Source organism: Salvelinus fontinalis, chromosome 18 (genome assembly GCF_029448725.1).
Source record: "Salvelinus fontinalis isolate EN_2023a chromosome 18, ASM2944872v1, whole genome shotgun sequence".
NCBI lineage: Eukaryota > Metazoa > Chordata > Actinopteri > Salmoniformes > Salmonidae > Salvelinus > Salvelinus fontinalis.
Genome location: NC_074682.1, coordinates 44,175,659 through 44,196,270, shown reverse-complemented (window position 1 = coordinate 44,196,270; position 20,612 = coordinate 44,175,659). Strand labels below are relative to the sequence as shown.

Below are 20,612 nucleotides of genomic sequence, written 5' to 3'. Positions count from 1 at the left end.
CCCACAAAATGAGGTGGAAACTGAGCTGCACTTCCTAACCTCCTGCCCAATGTATGACCATATTAGAGAGACATATTTCCCTCAGATTACACAGATCCACAAAGAATTCGAAAACAAATCCAATTTTGATAAACTCCCATATCTACTGGGTGAAATTCCAAAGTGTGCCATCACAGCAGCAAGATGTGTGACCTGTTGCCACAAGAAAAGGGCAACCAGTGAAGAACAAACACCATTGTAAATACAACCCATATTTATGGTTATTTATTTTCCCTTGTGTACTTTAACCATTTGTACATTGCTACAACACTGTATATATATAATATGACATTTGTAATGTCTTTATTGTTTTGAGACTTCTGTATGTTTAATGTTTACTGTTAATTTTTATTGTTTATTTCACTTTTGTATATTATTATTACCTCACTTGCTTTGGCAATGTTAACACATGTTTCCCATGCCAATAAAGCCCCTTGAATTGAATATATTAAAGAAAGGAGGAGGTAGGAATCCCATTGGATATTGAATGGTGGAACGTATAACGCCTCACCAGCGTGAATGTCGAACAATCGTGTAATCGTCACGCAGTCCCTTATCAAAATCAGGGTATGATGCCGCGTTCAAAACAACTGGGAACTCGGAAATCTCCGACCTAAGTGCATTCAAACAACTGTCAACTTGGGAAAAACTAGCTCTGACTGGGAAAAAATAGTTTTGAACGGGCATCCAACTAACAATTCCGCCTCGGGAATTCGGGCCTCTTTCTAGAGCTCCGACTTTCCGACTTGAAGATTACTAACGTTATGATTTGACCACGTAGGTCCCAGGTATCGTGAACGCACCAAATGTTGAAAACCCTGCCTATTCCTGGAAAGTACGTAATGTCACGATTTCAAGCTATACTATATTACAGATAACAAGTGAACTATCTCGGAAAAGATTTGATAATGTTGTACTTATTCTTTACGAAATGTATGTTCATATTGTTTTTTTGCTTGTCCCAAAATCTCCCAGAATGCACCGCGCAGCCCATTGACGACGCGTGGGCAACGTACACAACCGGCGTCAATACGATTCCAATGGAATTTTCCATCTCCTCAATAGTATCTCTGATGAAGGTTAAGTTAAATTCCCCAAATATTTTGTCATCTTAAATCTTATGAAGTTATGAAGTAGCATAAGAGAGACAAGCTAGGCTACTATGAAACCATTTTTAGCTTACTGACGTCCTACATTTTATGATTTGGTCATAACATGAATCAAAACATGAATGTATAGTCTTTACAGTGCAGTAGCCTAGCCCACTACAGGAATCGGAAATTGCAATATCAGCCATAGTCCTACTAGAACCTTTGAATATCCCGGATTTGTGTCATAGCTCAACCATACCGGCGAAAATGCAGCAGAAAATGCATCAGATGAGAAATAGATTCATGAATCGTAAATGCAGCATTTATAGATATAACACAAGCCTCCAGGCGTGGTGATGTTACTGAACAACGCACTAAGATAAGACAAACAGAAGTCAATGTTTGGAAGGGTTATGGGTGGACTATGTCCAATGGGCTATAGGCTAAGCACCCTCATGCATTTGTTTATGAATAACATCCAGTTTATATCCCAATGCGGTATTTTAATTTCCATTTAATTCCAGTTCCATAATTCATAACGGGTCCCATCAGGCAGCGCTGCGCATGACACAATTTTGGTCTCAGTCGCCAGAGCGCGCATGCACGGCGTGGCATGATAGCGCGTCGACGCGCAAGGTGGTGCTGATGTGAGGGGTTCTTCTGCCGCTAGAGCAAATGTTTTATTTTTTTATGGAGAGAGCGTTCGAAGATTTTCCGTTGTCGAAACACAATTCTGAATTTGTCCATTGGTCAAAAGGGGGGAAATAAACGACGTGCGACCATGTGGATAGCTGTGGTCACATGCGGTGACATCGATGTAAATTATGCGTAAATTGTTTTGTAGAAAGCGGCGAGTTGCTCGGTTTCCGTAGCGGTAGTGGTGACAGCTGCGGGAGCCCGTGTGTGAGGGAGAGGGAGGAGTGGTGTGTGTGTCTGCTCGGTGGCGGTGTGGAGATGGCAGCGGGGGGTTGAGAAGGCGGTTGCCGCAGACATGCCTAGCTGGCTATCGCCGTCTCTCTGTGAAAGGTTATCGGCAACTGGTGTCTGTTGAACCGAAAGAGCGCCTAATAAACCTCGGAACCCAGATCAGTTGATTGGAACATGTCATCGACAGGGTCAGCGGCGGCATCACAGTGTCTCTGATCTGTCAATCAAATCACACGCACTGGAAATACATGAGTGGCGCGCGGGGTTGGGCGGATGTGCCAGATGAACCATCGCCGGTAGACGTGGAAAAAAGGTCAACAATCGCCTGATTTCAAATTCATGATTCTGGATGAAAGTTTTTCACTAAGATCATTAGGATATCTACCCCCCAGTGCGCGCTGCACATCCTATGCCATTTTCTAATCATCGCGATCATCAACGATAAATATTCTATTTACATCAATCAATCATTGTGTTTATTAGCCAGCGGCAGCGAGTAGCCTACAGAGAGCCGAGGATATCGCCCATATCATTACAGCGATACACGCCTATAGGACTGGACTGTAAGCACCAAGCAGCGAATATGATGTGCGAGGTGATGCCAACGATCACCGAGGGGGACTCGGGGGGTCCTCCCCGGGGTGGAGGGGCTCAGAACGGCTCGGATCCGGAAGCCAACTTCGAGCAACTGATGGTCAACATGCTGGACGAGAGAGACAAGCTGCTGGAGTCCCTGCGCGAGACCCAGGAGACACTCATCCAATCACAGACCAAGCTGCAGGGTGCGCTGCATGAAAGGGATGTGCTCCAGCGTCAGATCTACGCGGCTCTACCTCAGGTGAGAGAGAACAACACGCACACACACGTATCCAATTACCTCCATAACCCAGCAGAGCTTCTGCCAAGAGGTGTGGATCTTAAGGGGTGTCCTCCCCAGACTACTGCTGTTGTGCTAGAGGAGATGATGGTCATGGTCTATAGTTAATTCTCTCTTACCACAGGGTCACTGGTTCAAGCCCCCTTGCTCTTCCCCTCAATCTCTATAATGACCTATCAATGGCAATGAAGGACAGGAGACAAGGAAAGGAGACTGTAGCTGCATCCCGATTCTCCACCCTTCTGCCAAAGTGTGCATTTGCCAACTCCCTGTTATTGGTTTAAAAGCATTGGATTGGTGTAAGAAAGCATTGGATTGGTGTAAGAAAGCATTGGATTGGTGTAAGAAAGCATTGGATTGATGTAAGGAAGCATTGGATTGATGTAAGGAAGCATTGGATTGATGTAAGGAAGCATTGGATTGATGTAAGGAAGCATTGGATTGAGGGAGTTCCACCATGGAATCCACAGGTTGGTATTTATTGTAATGAATCTTGTCCTGGAGGCAGCTCCAGTGGTCACTAGCTGGCACAGACATATTTAAAATGAAAAAAATAAAAAGTTAAACATTTATTTAACTAGGCATGTCAGTTAAGAAAGAATTCTTATTTACAATGACGGCCAAACCCAGGCGACGCTGGGCCAATTGTGCATCCTATGGGACTCCCAATCACGGCCAGATGTGATGCAGCCTGGATCATTAAAATAATTAAAATATGATTTTAAACATTACCCTGATCATAACCCTAACCTTAACCACACTGCTAACCCTAATACCTAACCCTAACCTCTAATCATGAACAAAAAGCACATTTTTGTTTTGATATATTTTTGGGATATAGCCAATTTTGACTTTGCAACTAGCCCATCTAGTGGAAATCGCTCAGTTCTGCCTCCAGGGCAAGATTCATGACATCAAACGTCAGTCTGCATGAAATCTATGATGGGTAGTTTGCAATGGCACAACGGTAGAAAGATGGTGAATTGGGACATAGCCCAAACCCTCATATGCCCAATGGGGTGGACCATACTTTTCTCACCAATGATTTTGAAAAAACTTCTACTCAAAAACTGGAAATCAAATGATCCTCCGTCACTTCGACAGTGGATGAATCAAATGTATTATTTTTGATATATTGAAAAGGTGTGGACTACAGAGAAAAATGAAGAGTGCCATCTAGAATAGAGTGCTACAAGCACTGGAAAAGTGCAGGGGATGAAGGTTGAGGGGGACTGTGGTTGAGACATACGCATGGTTGAGGTGGGAACATGTGCGTCTGAGAAGGTGTGATGTCAATCATGTTTGTTGAAATTTGTCTGTGTCTGTTTATTACATTTTGTTTATGTATGGTTGTTATTGTAAAACAAAACAAAATCCTACCAAAAAATGTGTGTTTCAATTTGGAATGTGTGATTGTGTGTTTTTGAGTTTATTGGAGAACCACACTGCTGATTTCCTTGCCATACCAAGAGGTGATGGAACCAGTCAAGAGGCTCTCAATGGTGCAGCTTTCTAACTTTTTGAGGATCTGTGGGCCCATGCCAAATCTTTTCAGACTCCTGAGGGGGAAGACTGTGTTGGTGTGTGTGGACCATGATAATTCCTTAGTGATGTGGACATTGATGAACTTTAACCTCTCGACCTGCTCCACTACAGCCTTGTCGATGTGGATGGGGGCGTGCTCGGCCCTCTGTTTCCTGTAGTCCACGATCAGCTTGGGGGAGAGGCTGTTGTCCTGGCAACACATTGCCACATCTCTGACCTTCTCCCTATAAGCTGTCTCATCGTCGTCGGTGATCAGGCCTAGCCTGTCGTGTTGTCAGCAAACTTAATGATGGTGTTGGAGTTATACGCGGCCACACAGACGTGGGTGAACAGGGAGTACAGGAGGGGACTAAGCACGCACCCCTGAGTGGCCACAGGGACTATGGTGGTTTGCTTTAAACATGTAGGTACTACAGACTGGGTCAGGGAGGGGTTGAAAATGTCAGTGAAGACACTAGGCAGCAGGTCAACGCATGCTCTGAGTACGCATCCAGGTAATCCGTCTGGCCCAGTGGCCTTGTGAATGTTAACCTGTTTAAAGGTCATACTTACATCGGCTACGGCGAGGGTAATTACTCAATCATCCGGAACAGCTGGTTCTCTCATGCATGGGGTTCAGTGTTGCTAGCCTCGAAGCGAGCATAGAAGATATTTAGCTCATCTGGTAGGCTTGCGCATAGCTGCGGGAAGATGTTTGGGGGTGGTGCGATTTCTTTCACAGCGAGGAAGGGAGGGTGGATTTGCCCGCTCTACAGTCGGCTATATTGGTCCGCTAATACAGGAATAGTAAAGGCCCAATGCATTACTTTTGTGAGAATTTATATATCTTTTGATGTTCAGATTTTTCAGGGGGTGCTGCAGCACCCCTACTTTTCTCAGCTATGTGCTTGCGTTACTGGACAGCTCACGGCTGGTTTTCCCTTTGTATTCTGTGATATTTTGCAAGACCTGCCACATCTGACGAGCATGAGATCCAGTGTAGTAGGATTCGATCTTGGTCATGTATTGACACGTTGTCTGTTTGATGGTTTGTCAGAGGGTGTAGTGGTATTTTTTTTATAAGCGTCCAGATTAGTGTCCCACTCCTTGAAAGTGGCAGCTCTGGCCTGTTGCCTGTAATCCAAGCTTCTGGTTGGCATATGTATGTATGTTCACTGTGGGGATGACATCATCGATGCCCTTATTAATGAAGCCTGGTGACTGATGTGATAAACTCCTCAATGCCATCGGATAAATCCCGGAACGGGCAGCAGGTAGCCTAGTGGTTAAGAGCATTGGTCCAGTAACCGAAAGGTCGCTGGTTCGAATTCCAGAGCAGACTAGGTGAAAAATCTGTCTGTCCTTGAGTAAGGCATTTAACCCTAATTGCTCCTGTAAGTTGCTCTAGATAAGAGTGTCTGCTAAATTACCACTTTAAAAAAAAGATGAATATGTACAGTACCAGTGAAAAGTTTGGACACACCTCCTCATTCAAGGGTTTTTCTTTATTTTTACTATTTTCTACATTGCAGAATAATAGTGAAGACATCAAAACTATGAAATAACACATATGAAATCATGTAGTAACCAAAAAAGTGTTAAACAAATCAAAATATATTTATATTTGAGATTCTTCAAAGTAGCCACCCCTTGCCTTGATGACAGCTTTGGCATTCTCTGCTTGTAATTATTCCCGCACCACAAAATAGACTATGTAGCCAGATACAGTGGGGCAAAAAAGTATTTAGTCAGCCACCATGTCACGTTCCTGACCTGTTCTCTGTTATTTTGTATGTGTTTAGTTGGTCAGGGCGTGAGTTGGGGTGGGCATTCTATGTTTTGTGTTTCTATGTTTAGGTCACTTGTAATTAGCCTTATATGGTTCTCAATCAGGGACAGGTGTTTGACGTTTTCCTCTGATTGAGAACCATATAAAGGTTGGCTGTTCATAATGTTTGTTGGTGGGTGATTGTCTTCCGTGTCTCTGTATGTTGCACTACACGGGACTGTTTCGGTTTGTTCGTTTATGTAGTTTGTTCCTGTTCGTGTATTCTTCATAGTTAGTAAGTTCTCAAGTCAGGTCTGTCTACATCGTTTATTTGTTTTGTAGTCTGTTATAGTGTTTTCGTGTTTCGTTTTACTTTAATAAATATCATTATGTCAGACAACTATCACGCTGCGCATTGGTCCTCTGATCCTTCTCGCCTCTCCTTGTCTGAGGAGGAGGAAGAAGTAGACAATCGTTACACACCAATTGTGCAAGTTCTCCCACTTAAAAAAGATGAGAGAGGCCTGTAATTTTCATCATAGGTACACTTCAACTATGACAGACAAAATGAGAAAAAGAAATCCAGAAAATCACATTGTAGGATTTTTAATGAATTTATTTGCAAATTATGGTGGAAAATAAGTATTTGGTCACCTACAAACAAGCAAGATTTCTGTCTCTCACAGACCTGTAACTTCTTCTTTAATAAGAGGCTCCTCTGTCCTCCACTCGTTACCTGTATTAATGGCACCTGTTTGAACTTGTTTTCAGTATAAAAGACACCTGTCCACAACCTCAAACAGTCACACTCCAAACTCCACTATGGCCAAGACCAAAGAGCTGTCAAAGGACACCAGAAACAAAATTGTAGACCTGCACCAGGCTGGGAAGACTGAATCTGCAATAGGTAAGCAGCTTGGTTTGAAGAAATCAACTGTGGGAGCAATTATTAGGAAATGGAAGACATACAAGAACACTGATAATCTCCCTCGATCTGGGGCTCCACGCAAGATCTCACCCCGTGGGGTCAAAATGATCACAAGAACGGTGAGCAAAAATCCCAGAACCACACGGGGGGACCTAGTGAATGACCTGCAGAGAGCTGGGACCAAAGTAACAAAGCCTACCATCAGTAACACATTACGCCGCCAGGAACTCAAATCCTGCAGTGCCAGACGTGTCCCCCTGCTTAAGCCAGTACATGTCCAGGCCCGTCTGAAGTTTGCTAGAGAGCATTTGGATGATCCAGAAGAAGATTGGGAGAATGTCATATGGTCAGATGAAACCAAAATAGAACTGTTTGGTAAAAACTCAACTCGTCGTGTTTGGAGAACAAAGAATGCTGAGTTGCATCCAAAGAACACCATACCTACTGTGAAGCATGGGGGTGGAAACATCATGCTTTGGGGCTGTTTTTCTGCAAAGGGACCAGGACGACTGATCCGTGTAAAGGAAAGAATGAATGGGGCCATGTATCGTGAGATTTTGAGTGAAACCTCCTTCCATCAGCAAGGGCATTGAAGATGAAACGTGGCTGGGTCTTTCAGCATGACAATGATCCCAAACACACCGCCCGGGCAACGAAGGAGTGGCTTCGTAAGAAGCATTTCAAGGTCCTGGAGTGGCCTAGCCAGTCTCCAGATCTCAACCCCATAGAAAATCTTTGGAGTGAGTTGAAAGTCCGTGTTGCCCAGCAACAGCCCCAAAACATCACTGCTCTAGAGGAGATCTGCATGGAGGAATGGGCCAAAATACCAGCAACAGTGTGTGAAAACCTTGTGAAGACTTACAGAAAACGTTTGACCTCTGTCATTGCCAACAAAGGGTATATAACAAAGTATTGAGATAAACTTTTGTTATTGACCAAATACTTATTTTCCACCATAATTTGCAAATAAATCCATTAAAAATCCTACAATGTGATTTTCTGAATTTTCTTCTCATTTTGTCTGTCATAGTTGAAGTGTACATATGATGAAAATTACAGGCCTCTCTCATCTTTTTAAGTGGGAGAACTTGCACAATTGGTGGCTGACTAAATGCTTTTTTGCCCCACTGTACCTGCCATAAGGTTGACTATAAGAAACTCCATACGTAAATTGTTAGCGTCGTAAGAAAAGCCATGCGTGAAACATGAATAGATCTGTAAACGTACAAACCCTACGTTACGACTATGAATGAACACTTATTCATTCAATTCTTACTTTGTCTCCCTTCACTCGGTTACACATTTTTTTAATGCGTACAAACTTTTGTCAGTAATGTGGCATCTGCAAAGGACATGAACCGAACGTAGCTAGTTGATGTTAGCCAGTCAGTCAAGCAACTTCAGACCAGACAGAGTTACTTTGCAGCTTCAGGTTTCATTTCCAAAATAAAAGTCTAGAGCTTGTTTTAGAACTGCGTTCAATAACACTGTTATACCAGTAGATGGCGTAGTATTGGCTTGGGCCTTCAGAAAATGACTTGTGAGAGAATGAAACTATAAAGCCAACAGAAGAGCCTTGTCTAGGGCAGGTATTCCCAAACTGGGGTACGCGTACCCCCAGGTGTACATACAATGCCGTCGGGGTACGCCAAATAAACGAGATTCATATAAGATAAAAAAAGTGCCCACAGAATGGGGTGGTGCAATATTGAATTGGTCATATTTTGATAAGGTGGATGCATGGGGATGTCCACGTCACCCAGAGATATGCCCATGCTGTAAAGATACACCTAGTGGACTGAAACTTCACTGTTGTAGGCATAATACAGTTAATGCTATCTAGACTTGCGCTGGCAAACACATCCATTACATTAGCTACCTAAATGTGAAGTAAATTGAGGAGTAATAGAGAATGGAGACCTTTAACTTGAAAACATGCAGGATACCTCTTTCTGGTTTCCCTGACTTTTGTTTATACTGTGTTATGTTTGTTCGAGTGACACTCCTCACAGGCCATTTGCTGTTTGGTGTAGGTTTTTTTTGTTGGTGAGATGAATCTGAAAAACTCTGAAAGGTATTATTGTACTTCAGAATTGCAACACAAGATTTGTTCAAGCCTAAAATGTTAGTCTGTAATCTTAACGTGGTTTTTGTATGTTCACAGATTACATTTTACGTTTCATGTTTCACGGATGGCTTTTCTTACGATCCTAACAATTTATGTATGGATTTTCTTACGATCCTAACGATATGTACGTTCAACCTTTTGTCAGGTATCTGGTTCCATACTAGACTACTGCAACACCATTTCCCATACCATAACCCCTCACATTGTTGCCAGAAAGGAGAGAAGATAATGTACAGATTCGCAGGGAAAAAACGTGTGCTGTTTTTTGGATATTTATTAGCGATTGTCAAGGTTGCACAGAAATTCCAAAATATGTTTTTAGTTCAGATTATTTGTTTACATTATGTGATCTATAGGCTAATAGAGTTTCATAAGCTGTTTATTAAATTGTGGAGTTTGAATAGTGTGAGAAGACAAAAACATATTTGATGAGAATCACAACATAGGTTACAATATCAATCATAGCTCAGTAGCCTACAGTGGGTGTACACGTTTCAATTACAGCATTATTTAATCTGCAGTTATTCTTCAATTTATTCTGTTACTATTCAAATTTAAATATTATTGGTATCTTCTAATTGCAATTATAATGTATTATCTTTTAAGTAAAAGCAATCAATTCGTTTCCAAAATGTAAGTAGGTATAGCTGTCCAATAACAAGTTCTGATGGAATGGATTGTCCTGTACTTTGTAAAAACACAGAGTGCATTGAGTGAATGCTTGAAAAAGATCTTGGTTCCTTTCTAAACATAGCAATGTGAATACAAAGGAGGACTCAGACCACAAAATAGCTGAAGTGAACTTTCAAAGAGTTGAGTCCTCATTCAAAGACAAGGGCAGTATGAATGCAAAGAGTACTGAGTTCCTTTTTTTTAACCCAGAGTTCACTTTGAAGACGACTGAGATCAGCTCTTTTGAAGAGTGTAATATGTGAAAACACCCTAAAAAGAAGTTGGAGAACAAGCAAAGAAGGAAAAATACAGGTACCACCAAAAAATAATATTGCGATATTGTCAAAGCGATATCATACAGTATATCGTCAAAAATAATATCCCGATAAGTAACTGTACACTACTTGTAGCCCTTTGACACTCCACCCTGTGTGTGTGTGTGTGTGTGCGTGTGTGTGCGTGTGTGTGCGCGTGTGTGTGTGTGTGTGTGTGTGTGTGTGTGTGTGTGTGTGTGTGTGTGTGTGTGTGTGTGTGTGTGTGTGAGAGAGAGACCTCTAAACCATTGCATCTCTTGCCTAAATATTCAAAAGGTAAAACCCAACAGATGACTTTGGGAGCAGCAGTCAAGTATTGGAAGATCATCATCACCCATAATAATGAAATAACTAAATGTTAGCGCTATGCATTACATGGAGAGAGAGAGCTCTGTGTGTGTGCTGCGCCCTTGGTGATGACAGTGCAGCTTCTTGTTAAAGGCAACATGGCCAGTGGTGGAATAAGTACCTAATTGTCATACTTGAGTAAAAGTAAAGATGCCTTAATAGAAAATGACTCAAGTGAAAGTCACCCAGTAAAATACTTTTTGAATAAAAGTCTACAAGTATTCATTTTTAAAAATACTGAAGTATCAAGAGTAAATGTAATTGCTAGAATGTACTTAACCCGTGTGTTGTCTTAAGGGTCAAACATGACCTGCCACTATGTTTAACAGCAGAGATAACCTCCTAATGTAACGGCGGCATGTACTGGCGGCAGAAAAGTCAGGCGCAGGAGAGGGAAAACTGATTTACAACGGTGTCGTTTAATCAACATAAAAACCACCGTAAACAGAACAATACATGAATGGGTCAAACAAGACCCGGTATCCACCAGCATAACATACACAAGCACTACAAGAAACAATTACGGACAAGGACATGGGGGGAGAACAGAGGGTTAAATACACAACATGTAATTGATGGAATTGAAACCAGGTGTGAGGGAAGACAAGACAAAACCAATGGAAAATGAAAGGTGGATCGACGATGGCTAGAAGGCCGGTGACGTCGACCGCCGAACGCAGCCCGAACCAGGAGAGGGACCGACTTCGGCGGAAGTCGTGACACCTAAATTATATTTGTTCAACTTGAAATTTTCCTTGAGTGACCCCAACATTAGAAAAAGTGAAACATTGCCTTTATAGATATTTCCATGAAAGCTGTAGACCACCAGGGTACAAAGATTGTCTTAGGGTCATTTTTGACCCCACAAAAACCACAAAGACACACACACACACCCAGACAATGAGAAATTGAAATGATGTGTACTACTGATTGAACTCAGCCAGCAGCTCCTGAAGAGGAAGATCACCATGGTTGGCACATTTAGAAAGAACAAGCCTGAGCTCCCCTCAGCACTCCTCGCAAAAAGGGGAGAGAGGCCTTCTCATCAAAGTTTGCCTTCACCCCCACCACTCGAGTTTCTTACCTCCCAAAGAGGAACAAGAATGTGTCCCTCCTGAGCACACATTGCACAAAACGCCTGAGATCAGTGATTGTGAGGACAGGAAGCCAGCCATCATCCTGGACTACAACCATAACAAAGGAGGCATGGAATTCCTGGACAAGGTGATTGGAACTTACAGCTGCAGGAGGATGACTGGCCCCTGGTCATCTTCCATAACATCATTGATGTGTCAAATTCCTTTGTGATATGGAACAAGATCAACTTTACCTGGATGCCTGATAAGCGGAACAAGAGCAGGGTGTTCCTGGAGCAGCTGGGAATGGCACTTATAACACCACACATTCAAAGAAGGGAGCGCCTCCCCGCACAGCAGCCTCTGCAGCGCTATGTGAAAGCTGTTCAGGGGGCTGAATCTTGTCCTGATCCACCTGAGGCTGCAGCTGGGGCAGGCAAGAGGAGGAGATGCCAATTCTGCCACCAAAGAAGGACTGTAAAACAAATACTATGTGCTGCACATGTGAGAAATACATCTGCAATGTCCACGCACACACACTTGCATACTGTCCTACATGTGCTAATTAGAGTTGATTGATTTATGTTCTTCCCGTTTTTGTTTTGTATCTATTATCTTATTTTATTCTTATTTATTGTTGTTGTTTATACTCCTTGTCGGTGGGGGCAATGGTTAAAAAAATGGGAGAAGACAAGTATTTTGTAGTTGAATCCCTCATTGTACAGTATATAAGAATATATCACTATGTTGCCAAAAAAGTTCAAGACTGTTATTGTTTCCCTTCAAAACTATTTTTCTGCACATTTCTGCTACTTTTTTAGGCTATAAAAGTGCTATCTTTTGCTAAAAAAGTAATGTTTACACCTATGCAGGACCTTTATCAATAATAATAATAATAAACCTCTACTTTAGTAAAGAAAACAATTATGACAGGTGTGTTGTAATAAAAACGAATGGTGTCCACTGATTAAATGCAGTCTTTCTGCATTGTGAAGAGGGAAAACCCAGATATTCACAAAGTTTGTGATGAATGACAGGCTGTTTCTTCATGCAAAATAGATTTGGGGTTTAAAATTCAATTAAGCTGCTTTATGTTAGGGGTTTTAGTGAAGGCGTGTAATTTTTGACCATTAGGACAAGGAGAGTAGAGTATACAGAATGTTAAGACTACACAAAGGTTAAGTATCGAACGAAAAAGTATAAATCATATCAAATTCCTTATATTAAAGCTGCAATATGTACCTTTTTGGGCAACCTGAAAGCAAGTCTAAGAACCGGTAGATCTGTTCTATGTGCGCTATTTCAATGCTTCCCATTTTTAAGAATTGTTTTTGCGTCTTTTACTTTCGGTTTTCTACACCAGCTTCAAACAGCTGAAAATACAATATTTTTGGTTATAGAAAATATATTTCACAGCAGTTTAAATGGTAAAATGATTTTCAACTTGTTTGTTTTGCCACAAACTGAAATTAGGTGAATTATTAGAATTTTAGCAACCAGGAAATGGATAGCCATGGGCACACTCCATAATTTATAAATTAAGCATTTGTGTTAGGGAGTCCGCCAGATCAGAGGCAGTAGGAATGACCAGCAATGACGAGAGAGCCTACAGGGAGGAGGTGAGGGCCCTGGGATTATGGTGCCAGGAAAATAACCTCTCACTCAAAATAACAAAAACAAAGGAGCTGATTGTGGACTTCAGGAAACAGCAGAGGGAGCACCCACCTACATCGATGGGACCGCAGTGGAGAAGGTGGAAAGCTTCCAGTTCCTCGGCATACACATCACTGACAAACTGAAATGGTCCACCCACACAGACAGTGTGGTGAAGAAGGCGCAACAGCGCCTCTTCAACCTCAGAAGGCTGAGGAAATTTGACTTGGCGCCTAAAACCCTCACAAACTTTTACAGATGCACAATTGAGAGCATCCTGTCAGACTGTATCACCGCCTGGTACGGCAACTGCACCGCCCGCAACCGCAGGGCTCTCCAGGGGGTGGTGCTGTCTGTGCATCACCGGGGGCAAACTTCCTGCACTCCACAGGAAGGCCAACAAGATCATCAAGGACAACAACCACCCGAGCTACTGCCTGTTCACCCAACTGTCATCCAGAAGGCGAGGTCAGTACAGGTACATCCACCGAAAGACTGAAAAACAGCTTCTATCTCAAGGCCATCAGACTATTAATTAGCCATCAGTAGCACCTTAGAGGCTTCTGCCTATATAAAAAATGTATCCCCTTTATTTAACCAGGTAGGCTAGTTGAGATTAAGTTCTCATTTACAACTGCGGCCTGGCCAAAATAAAGCAAAGCAGTGCGACACAAACAACAACACAGAGTTACACATGGAATAAACAAACATGCAGTCAATAATACAATAGAAAAGGGCAATAGACACTGTGTGCAAACGAGGTAGGAAAAGGGAGGTAAGGCAATAAATAGGCCAAAGTGACGAGATAATTGCAATATAGCAATGAAATACTGGAGTGATAGATGTGCAGAAGATGAGTGTGCAAGTAGAGATACTGGGGTGAAAAGGAGCAAAATAAATAAAATAAATAATATTATGGGGGATGAGGTAGTTGGATGGGCTATTTACAGATGGGCTATGTACAGGTACAGTGATCTGTGAGCTGCTCTGACAGCTGGTGCTTAAAGTTAGTGAGGGAGATATGAGTCTCCAGCTTCAGTGATTTTTGCAGTTGGTTCCAGTCATTGGCAGCAGAGAACTGGAAGGAAAGGCGGTCAAAGGAGGAATTGGCTTTGGGGGTGACCAGTGAGATATGCTGGAGCGCGTGCTACGGGTGCTGCTAGGGTGACCAGTGAGCTGAGATAAGGTGGGGCTTTACCTAGCAAAGTCTTATAGATGACCTGGAGCCAGTGGGTTTGGCGACGAGTATGAAGCGAGGGCCAGCCAACGAGAGCATACAGGTCGCAGTGGTGGGTGGTATATGGGGCTTTGGTGACAAAACGGATGGCATTGTGATAGACTGCATCCAATTTGCTGTGTAGAGTGTTGGAGGCTATTTTGTAAATGACATCGCCAAAGTCAAGGATCGGTAGGATAGTCAGTTTTACGAGGGTATGTTTGGCAGCATGAGTGAAGGATGCTTTGTTGCGAAATAGGAAACCGATTCTAGATTTATTTTTGGATTGGAGATGCTTAATGTGAGTCTGGAAGGAGAGTTTACAGTCTAACCGGACACCTAGGTATTTGTAGTTGTCCACATATTCTAAGTCAGAACCGTCCAGAGTAGTGATGCTGGACGGGCGGGCAGGTGCGGGCAGCGATCGATTGAAGAGCATGCATTTAGTTTTACTTGCATTTAAGAGCAGTTGGAGGCCACGGAAGGAGTGTTGTGTGGCATTGAAGATCGTCTGGAGGTTAGTGTGGTGGCATATTTCTGCTTTACCAAATGAGGAGAGTTACAAATTTTACACACAAGTCAGAGTTATTCTTAAACTACATCTTTAATAATAAGAGCTTTGCAATAGCAATTTGACTTTCAATGATGCGCTATCTCTAATGAACCATTGAAAGTACCAACAGAAAAGTACAAAGATCTTTTATAGCCAAGATACACCCTTCTCAACTTACATGACGAACCTCAGATCTTAGGAACAGTTCACAAAGGTTAAGATTTGTATGAAAGATATCTATAAAACATAGCACACAGTTACTGCTGTGTCAACAGTTTTCATTGTAAAGACCAGTGTCTGGCGTAAATCTCCTCTGTCAGTGTTGTCTCATAGAGGCCCATCCTCAGTAGAACACACACACAATAGTTAACAGAATATTATATTCTGTCGAATAAAACAACCATTATAATGCAATACAAGCATTATAACAGAATCTTGCAATTTTACACGACATTAGTTAACACAGTGTCCAAAGAAGGGCCAGAAGTATACAGAATGGTGTCGTCTGCGTAGAGGTGGATCAGAGAATCACCAGCAGCAAGAGCGACATCATTGATGTATACAGAGAAAAGAGTCGTCCCGAGAATTGAACCCTGTGGCACCCCCATAGAGACTGCCAGAAGTCCGGACAACAGGCCCTACAATTTGACACACTGACCTCTGTCTGAGAAGTAGTTGGTGAACCAGGCGAGGCAGTCATTTGAGAAACCAAGGCTGTTGAGTCTGCTGATAAGAATGTGGTGATTGACAGAGTCGAAAGCCTTGGCCAGGTCGATGAATACAGCTGTACAGTATTGTCTCTTATCGATGGCGGTTATGATATTGTTTAGGACGTTGAACGTGGCTGAGGTGCACCCATGACCAGCTCTGAAACCAGATTGCATAGAGGAGAAGGTATGGTGGGATTCGAAATGGTTGGTGATCTGTTTGTTAACTTGGCTTTCGAAGACCTTAGAAAGACAGGGTAGGATAGATATAGGTCTGTATCAGTTTGGGTCTAGAGTGTCTCCCCCTTTGAAGAGGGGGATGACCGCGGCAGCTTTCCAATCTTTGGGGATCTCAGACGATACGAAAGAGAGGTTGAACAGGCTAGTAATAGGGGTTGCAACAATTTCGGCGGATAATTTTAGAAAGAGAGGGTCCAGATTGTCTAGCCCGGCTGATTTGTAGGGGTCCAGATTTTGCTGCTCTTTCAGATCATCAGCTATCTGGATTTGAGTGAAAGAGAAATGGGGGAGGCTTGGGCAAGTTGCTGTGGGGGGTAGGGTAGCCGTAGAAAAATGCTGAATGAAATTCTCAATTATCGTGGATTTATCGGTCGTGACAGTGTTTTCTAGCCTCAGTGTAGTGGGCAGCTGGGAGTAGGTGCTGTTATTCTACATTGACTTTACAGTGTCCCAGAACTTTTTGGAGTTTGTGCTTCAGGATGCAAATTTCTGTTTGAAAAAGCTAGCCTTAGCTTTCCTAACTGCCCCTGCGTATATTGGTTCCTAACTTCCCTGAAAAGTTGCATATATCGCGGGGGCTATTCGATGCTAATGCAGTACGCCACAGGATGTTTTTGTGCTGGTCAAGGGCAGTCAGGTCTGGAGTGAACCAAGGGCTATATCTGTTCCTGGTTCTACATTTTCTGAATGGGGCATGCTTATTTAAGTTGGTGAGGAAATCACTTTTAAAGAATAACCAGGCATCCTTTACTGTCGGAATGAGGTCAATATCCTTCCAGGATACCCGGGCCAGGTCGATTAATAAGGCCTGCTCGCTGAAGTATTTTACGGAGCATTTGACAGTGTGGTCGTTTGACCGCAGCCCCATTATGGACGCAGGCAAAGAGGCATTGATCGCTGAGATCCTGGTTGAAGAAAGCAGAGGTGTATTTGGAGGGCAGGTTGGTTAGGATGATATCTATGAGGGTGCCCGTGTTTAAGGATTTGGGGTTGTACCTGGTAGGTTCATTGATCATTTGTGTGAGATTGAGGGCATCGAGCTTAGATTGTAGGATGGCCGGGGTGTTAAGCATGTCCCAGTTTAGGTCACCTAACAGCATGAGCTCTGAAGATAGATGGGGGGCAATCAATTAAAATATGGTGTCCAGGGCACAGCTGGGGGCAGAAGGTGGTCTTTTGCAAGTGGCAACAGTGAGAGACTTGTTTCTGGAAGGTGGATTTTTAAAAGTAGAAGCTCAAATTGTTTGGGCACAGACCTGGATAGTAACACAGAACTCTGCATGCTATCTCTGCAGTAGATTGCAACTCCGCCCCCTTTGGCAGTTCTATCTTGTCGGAAAATGTTATAGTTAGGGATGGAAATTTCAGGGGTTTTGATGGTCTTCCCAAACCAGGATTCAGACATGTCTAGGACATCCGGGTTGGCAGAGTGTGCTAAAGCAGTGAATAAAACAAACTTAGGGAGGAGGCTTCTAATGTTAACATGTGTGAAACCAAGGCTTATACGGTTACCGAAGTCAACAAATGAGAGCGCCTGGGGAATGGGAGTGGAGCTAGGCACTGCAGGGCCTGGGTTAACCTCTACATCACCAGAGGGACAGAGGAGGAGTAGGATAAGGGTATGGCTAAAGGCTATAAGAACTGGTCGTCTAGTACGTTCGAAACAGAGAGTAAAAGGAGCAGGTTTCTGGGCATGGTAGAATAGATTCAAGGCATAATGTACAGACAAAGGTATGGTAGGATGTGTGTAGCCCGTTCATGTGGTTACGTCGGCAGATCAGTCATGATGGATCAGCAGGGCTCCGTGTAGTGGAAGGGTCCAGGCCAATTGGCAAAATAGGTATAGTAGCCCTAAAAAATTTGCTGATGGACTTCTTCAGCTAACAGTCCGGTGTGCTCTAGACCGCTAGCGGGCCGCGGCTAGCAGGCTAGCAGATGGGCATTCAGGGGATGTCGCGACGGGGGAGCCAGTTGAAATATAGACTGGCCACTTTAATAATGGAACACTAGTCACTTTAATAATGTTTACATATTTTGCATTACTCGTCTCATATGTATATAATTGTTAATGTAATTTATCTGTTAATTGAATGATTAGAAAGTTCCACCCTGATGTTTTATGAAACATAAAATTGTATGGAATTGATTAGAATGTATAAAATCATAATCAATAAATGTGTAGTCCTAGTCAGAATTAGGGTCAAACAATATAGCTAATGTTTATGTCTTTATGGTATTTTAATAACAGACTGTCTGAGCTCGGTGCCGACCTGACTAGAGATTTGGGAGAGAACGGGGAGTACGTCTCAAGGTCAAGGTCTCCTTAATCTCTGTCGGCTGGTTAGTGAGATAGTATGTGCGTAGGATATCTACTGTTTGTGTGGAAGTATGTGCGCAGCTATAAAATGGATGTCTTTGTATTCTTGACTTAAGAACGTTCCTGTGAATAAACCTTATTGACTATTTTAGCTGGGCCTCTGTCTGTTTCATTTCAATCAGTAATCCTGATCTAGCAGACTGAGTAGTTTAATTGAATTGGTTTATGAACATTGAGAACATAATTCTCGTATCAATACTGTATTCTATTCTAATGTATCTTAGTCTATGCCGCTCCGACATTGCTCGTCCAAATATTTATATATTCTTAATTCCATTCCTTTACTTTATATTTGTGTGTATTGTTGTGAAATTTGTAAATATTACTTTTAGATAATACTGCACTGTTGGAGCTAGAAACACAAACATTTCGCTACACCTTCAATAACATCTGCCAAGCACGTGTATGAGACCAATAAAATTTGATTTGATTTGGATGTTCTCTTGATAAGTGTGTGAATTCGACCATTTTCCTGTACTGCTAAGCTTTTAAAATGTAACGAGTACTTTTGTTTGTCAGGGAAAATGTATGGAGTAAAAAGTAATTTATTTTCTTTAGGATCGTAGAGAAGAGTAAAAGTTGTCAAAAATATAAATAGTAAAGTAAAGTACAGATACCCCCAAAAACTACTTAAGTAGTACTTTAACGTATTTTTACTTAGTACTTTACACCACTGAACATGGCTGCCTGCTAGTGTACATGGCCTGTGGCTGCCTGCTTCAGTTTGTGTGTGTGTGTGTGGGAACGCACTGTCGAACTGTTGTCAAATCTTGGTAGGTTCAGCTTAATGTTTTATTTCAATTATACAGACATATTAGTTATCCAGTCAGAAGCCTGGGGCAGAGAGAGGCATTATGGCTGAGGCTCGAGCTCACTAAAGCAGACAGTTAACTCCTCACTGAAAGAGCGGATGGGAGAGACCACACACACACACACACACACACACACACATACTGTAGTCTGTAAATGTTGTGTGTATGTTGATGTGTGTTTTTGGTTGGGAATAATACCCATCCCCTGTGCTCTGATTGTGCTCTCCTCTCTCTGAGAGAAGACTGATTTATCAGTCATGGCATCATTAGATCCCTGTCTTACCCTACCCTGACACCCTGTCATCCCCCACCCTGACACCCTGTCTTACCCCACCCTGACACCCTGTCTTACCCCACCCTGACACCCTGTCTTACCCTACCCTGACACCCTGTCATCCCCCAACCTGACACCCTGTCTTACCCCACCCTGACACCCTGTCTTCCCCCAACCTGACACCCTGTCTTACCCCACCTTGACACCCTGTTTTACCCCACCCTGACACCCTGTCTTACACCACTCTGACACCATGTCTTACCCCATCCTGACACCCTGTCTTACCCCACCCTGACACCCTGTTTTCCCCCAACCTGACACCCTGTCTTACCCCACCCTGACACACTATCTTACCCCACCCTGACACCCTGTCTTACCATACCCTGACACCCTGTCTTACCCCAACCTGACACCCTGTATTACCCCACCTTGACACCCTGTTTTACCCCACCCTGACACCCTGTCTTACACCACTCTGACACCATGTCTTACCCCATCCTGACACCCTGTCTTACCCCACCCTGACACACTATCTTACCCCACCCTGACACCCTGTCTTACCCTACCCTGACACCATGTATTACCCCAACCTGACACCCTGTATTACCCCACCTTGACACCCTGTTTTACCCCACCCTGACACCCTGTCTTACACCACTCTGACACCCTGTCTTACCCCAACCTGACACCCTGTATTACCCCACCTTGACACCCTGTCTTACACCACTCTGACACCCTGTCTTACCCCACCCTGACACCCTGTCTTACCCCATCCTGACACCCTGTCTTACCCCACCCTGACACCCTGTTTTACCACACCCTGACACCCTGTCTTACCCCATCCGGACACCCAGTCATCAAAGCAAAGGGTGGCGATTTGAAGAATCTTAACTATAAAATATATTTTGATTTGTTGAACACTTTTTTGGTTACTACATGATTCCATATGTGTTATTTCATAATGGTGATGTCTTCACTATTATTCTACAATGTAGAAAATAGTAAAAATAAAGAAAACCCTTGAATGAGTAGGTGTTCTAAAACTTTTGACCGGTAGTGTATGTGTAATCTGAGTTTAATGTGCGTTC

At 43.0% G+C, this 20,612-nt stretch overlaps 1 protein-coding gene across 7 annotated transcripts in view; it reads left to right on the top strand.

Moving 5' to 3' along the window:
* The first annotated feature begins 1,728 nt into the window (after positions 1–1,728).
* ppfia4 (PTPRF interacting protein alpha 4) overlaps positions 1,729–20,612 on the top strand; it is a 120,043-nt gene continuing 101,159 nt past the window's right edge. For 6 of the 7 annotated variants that reach the window (XM_055869579.1, XM_055869577.1, XM_055869582.1 and 3 more), the window contains exon 1: positions 1,729–2,895. In XM_055869579.1, the coding sequence (XP_055725554.1) occupies positions 2,641–2,895 (255 nt within the window). In that variant the 5' untranslated portion in view covers positions 1,729–2,640. The remainder of the gene's footprint in view (positions 2,896–20,612) is intronic. The other variant, XM_055869580.1, reaches the window with a different exon arrangement.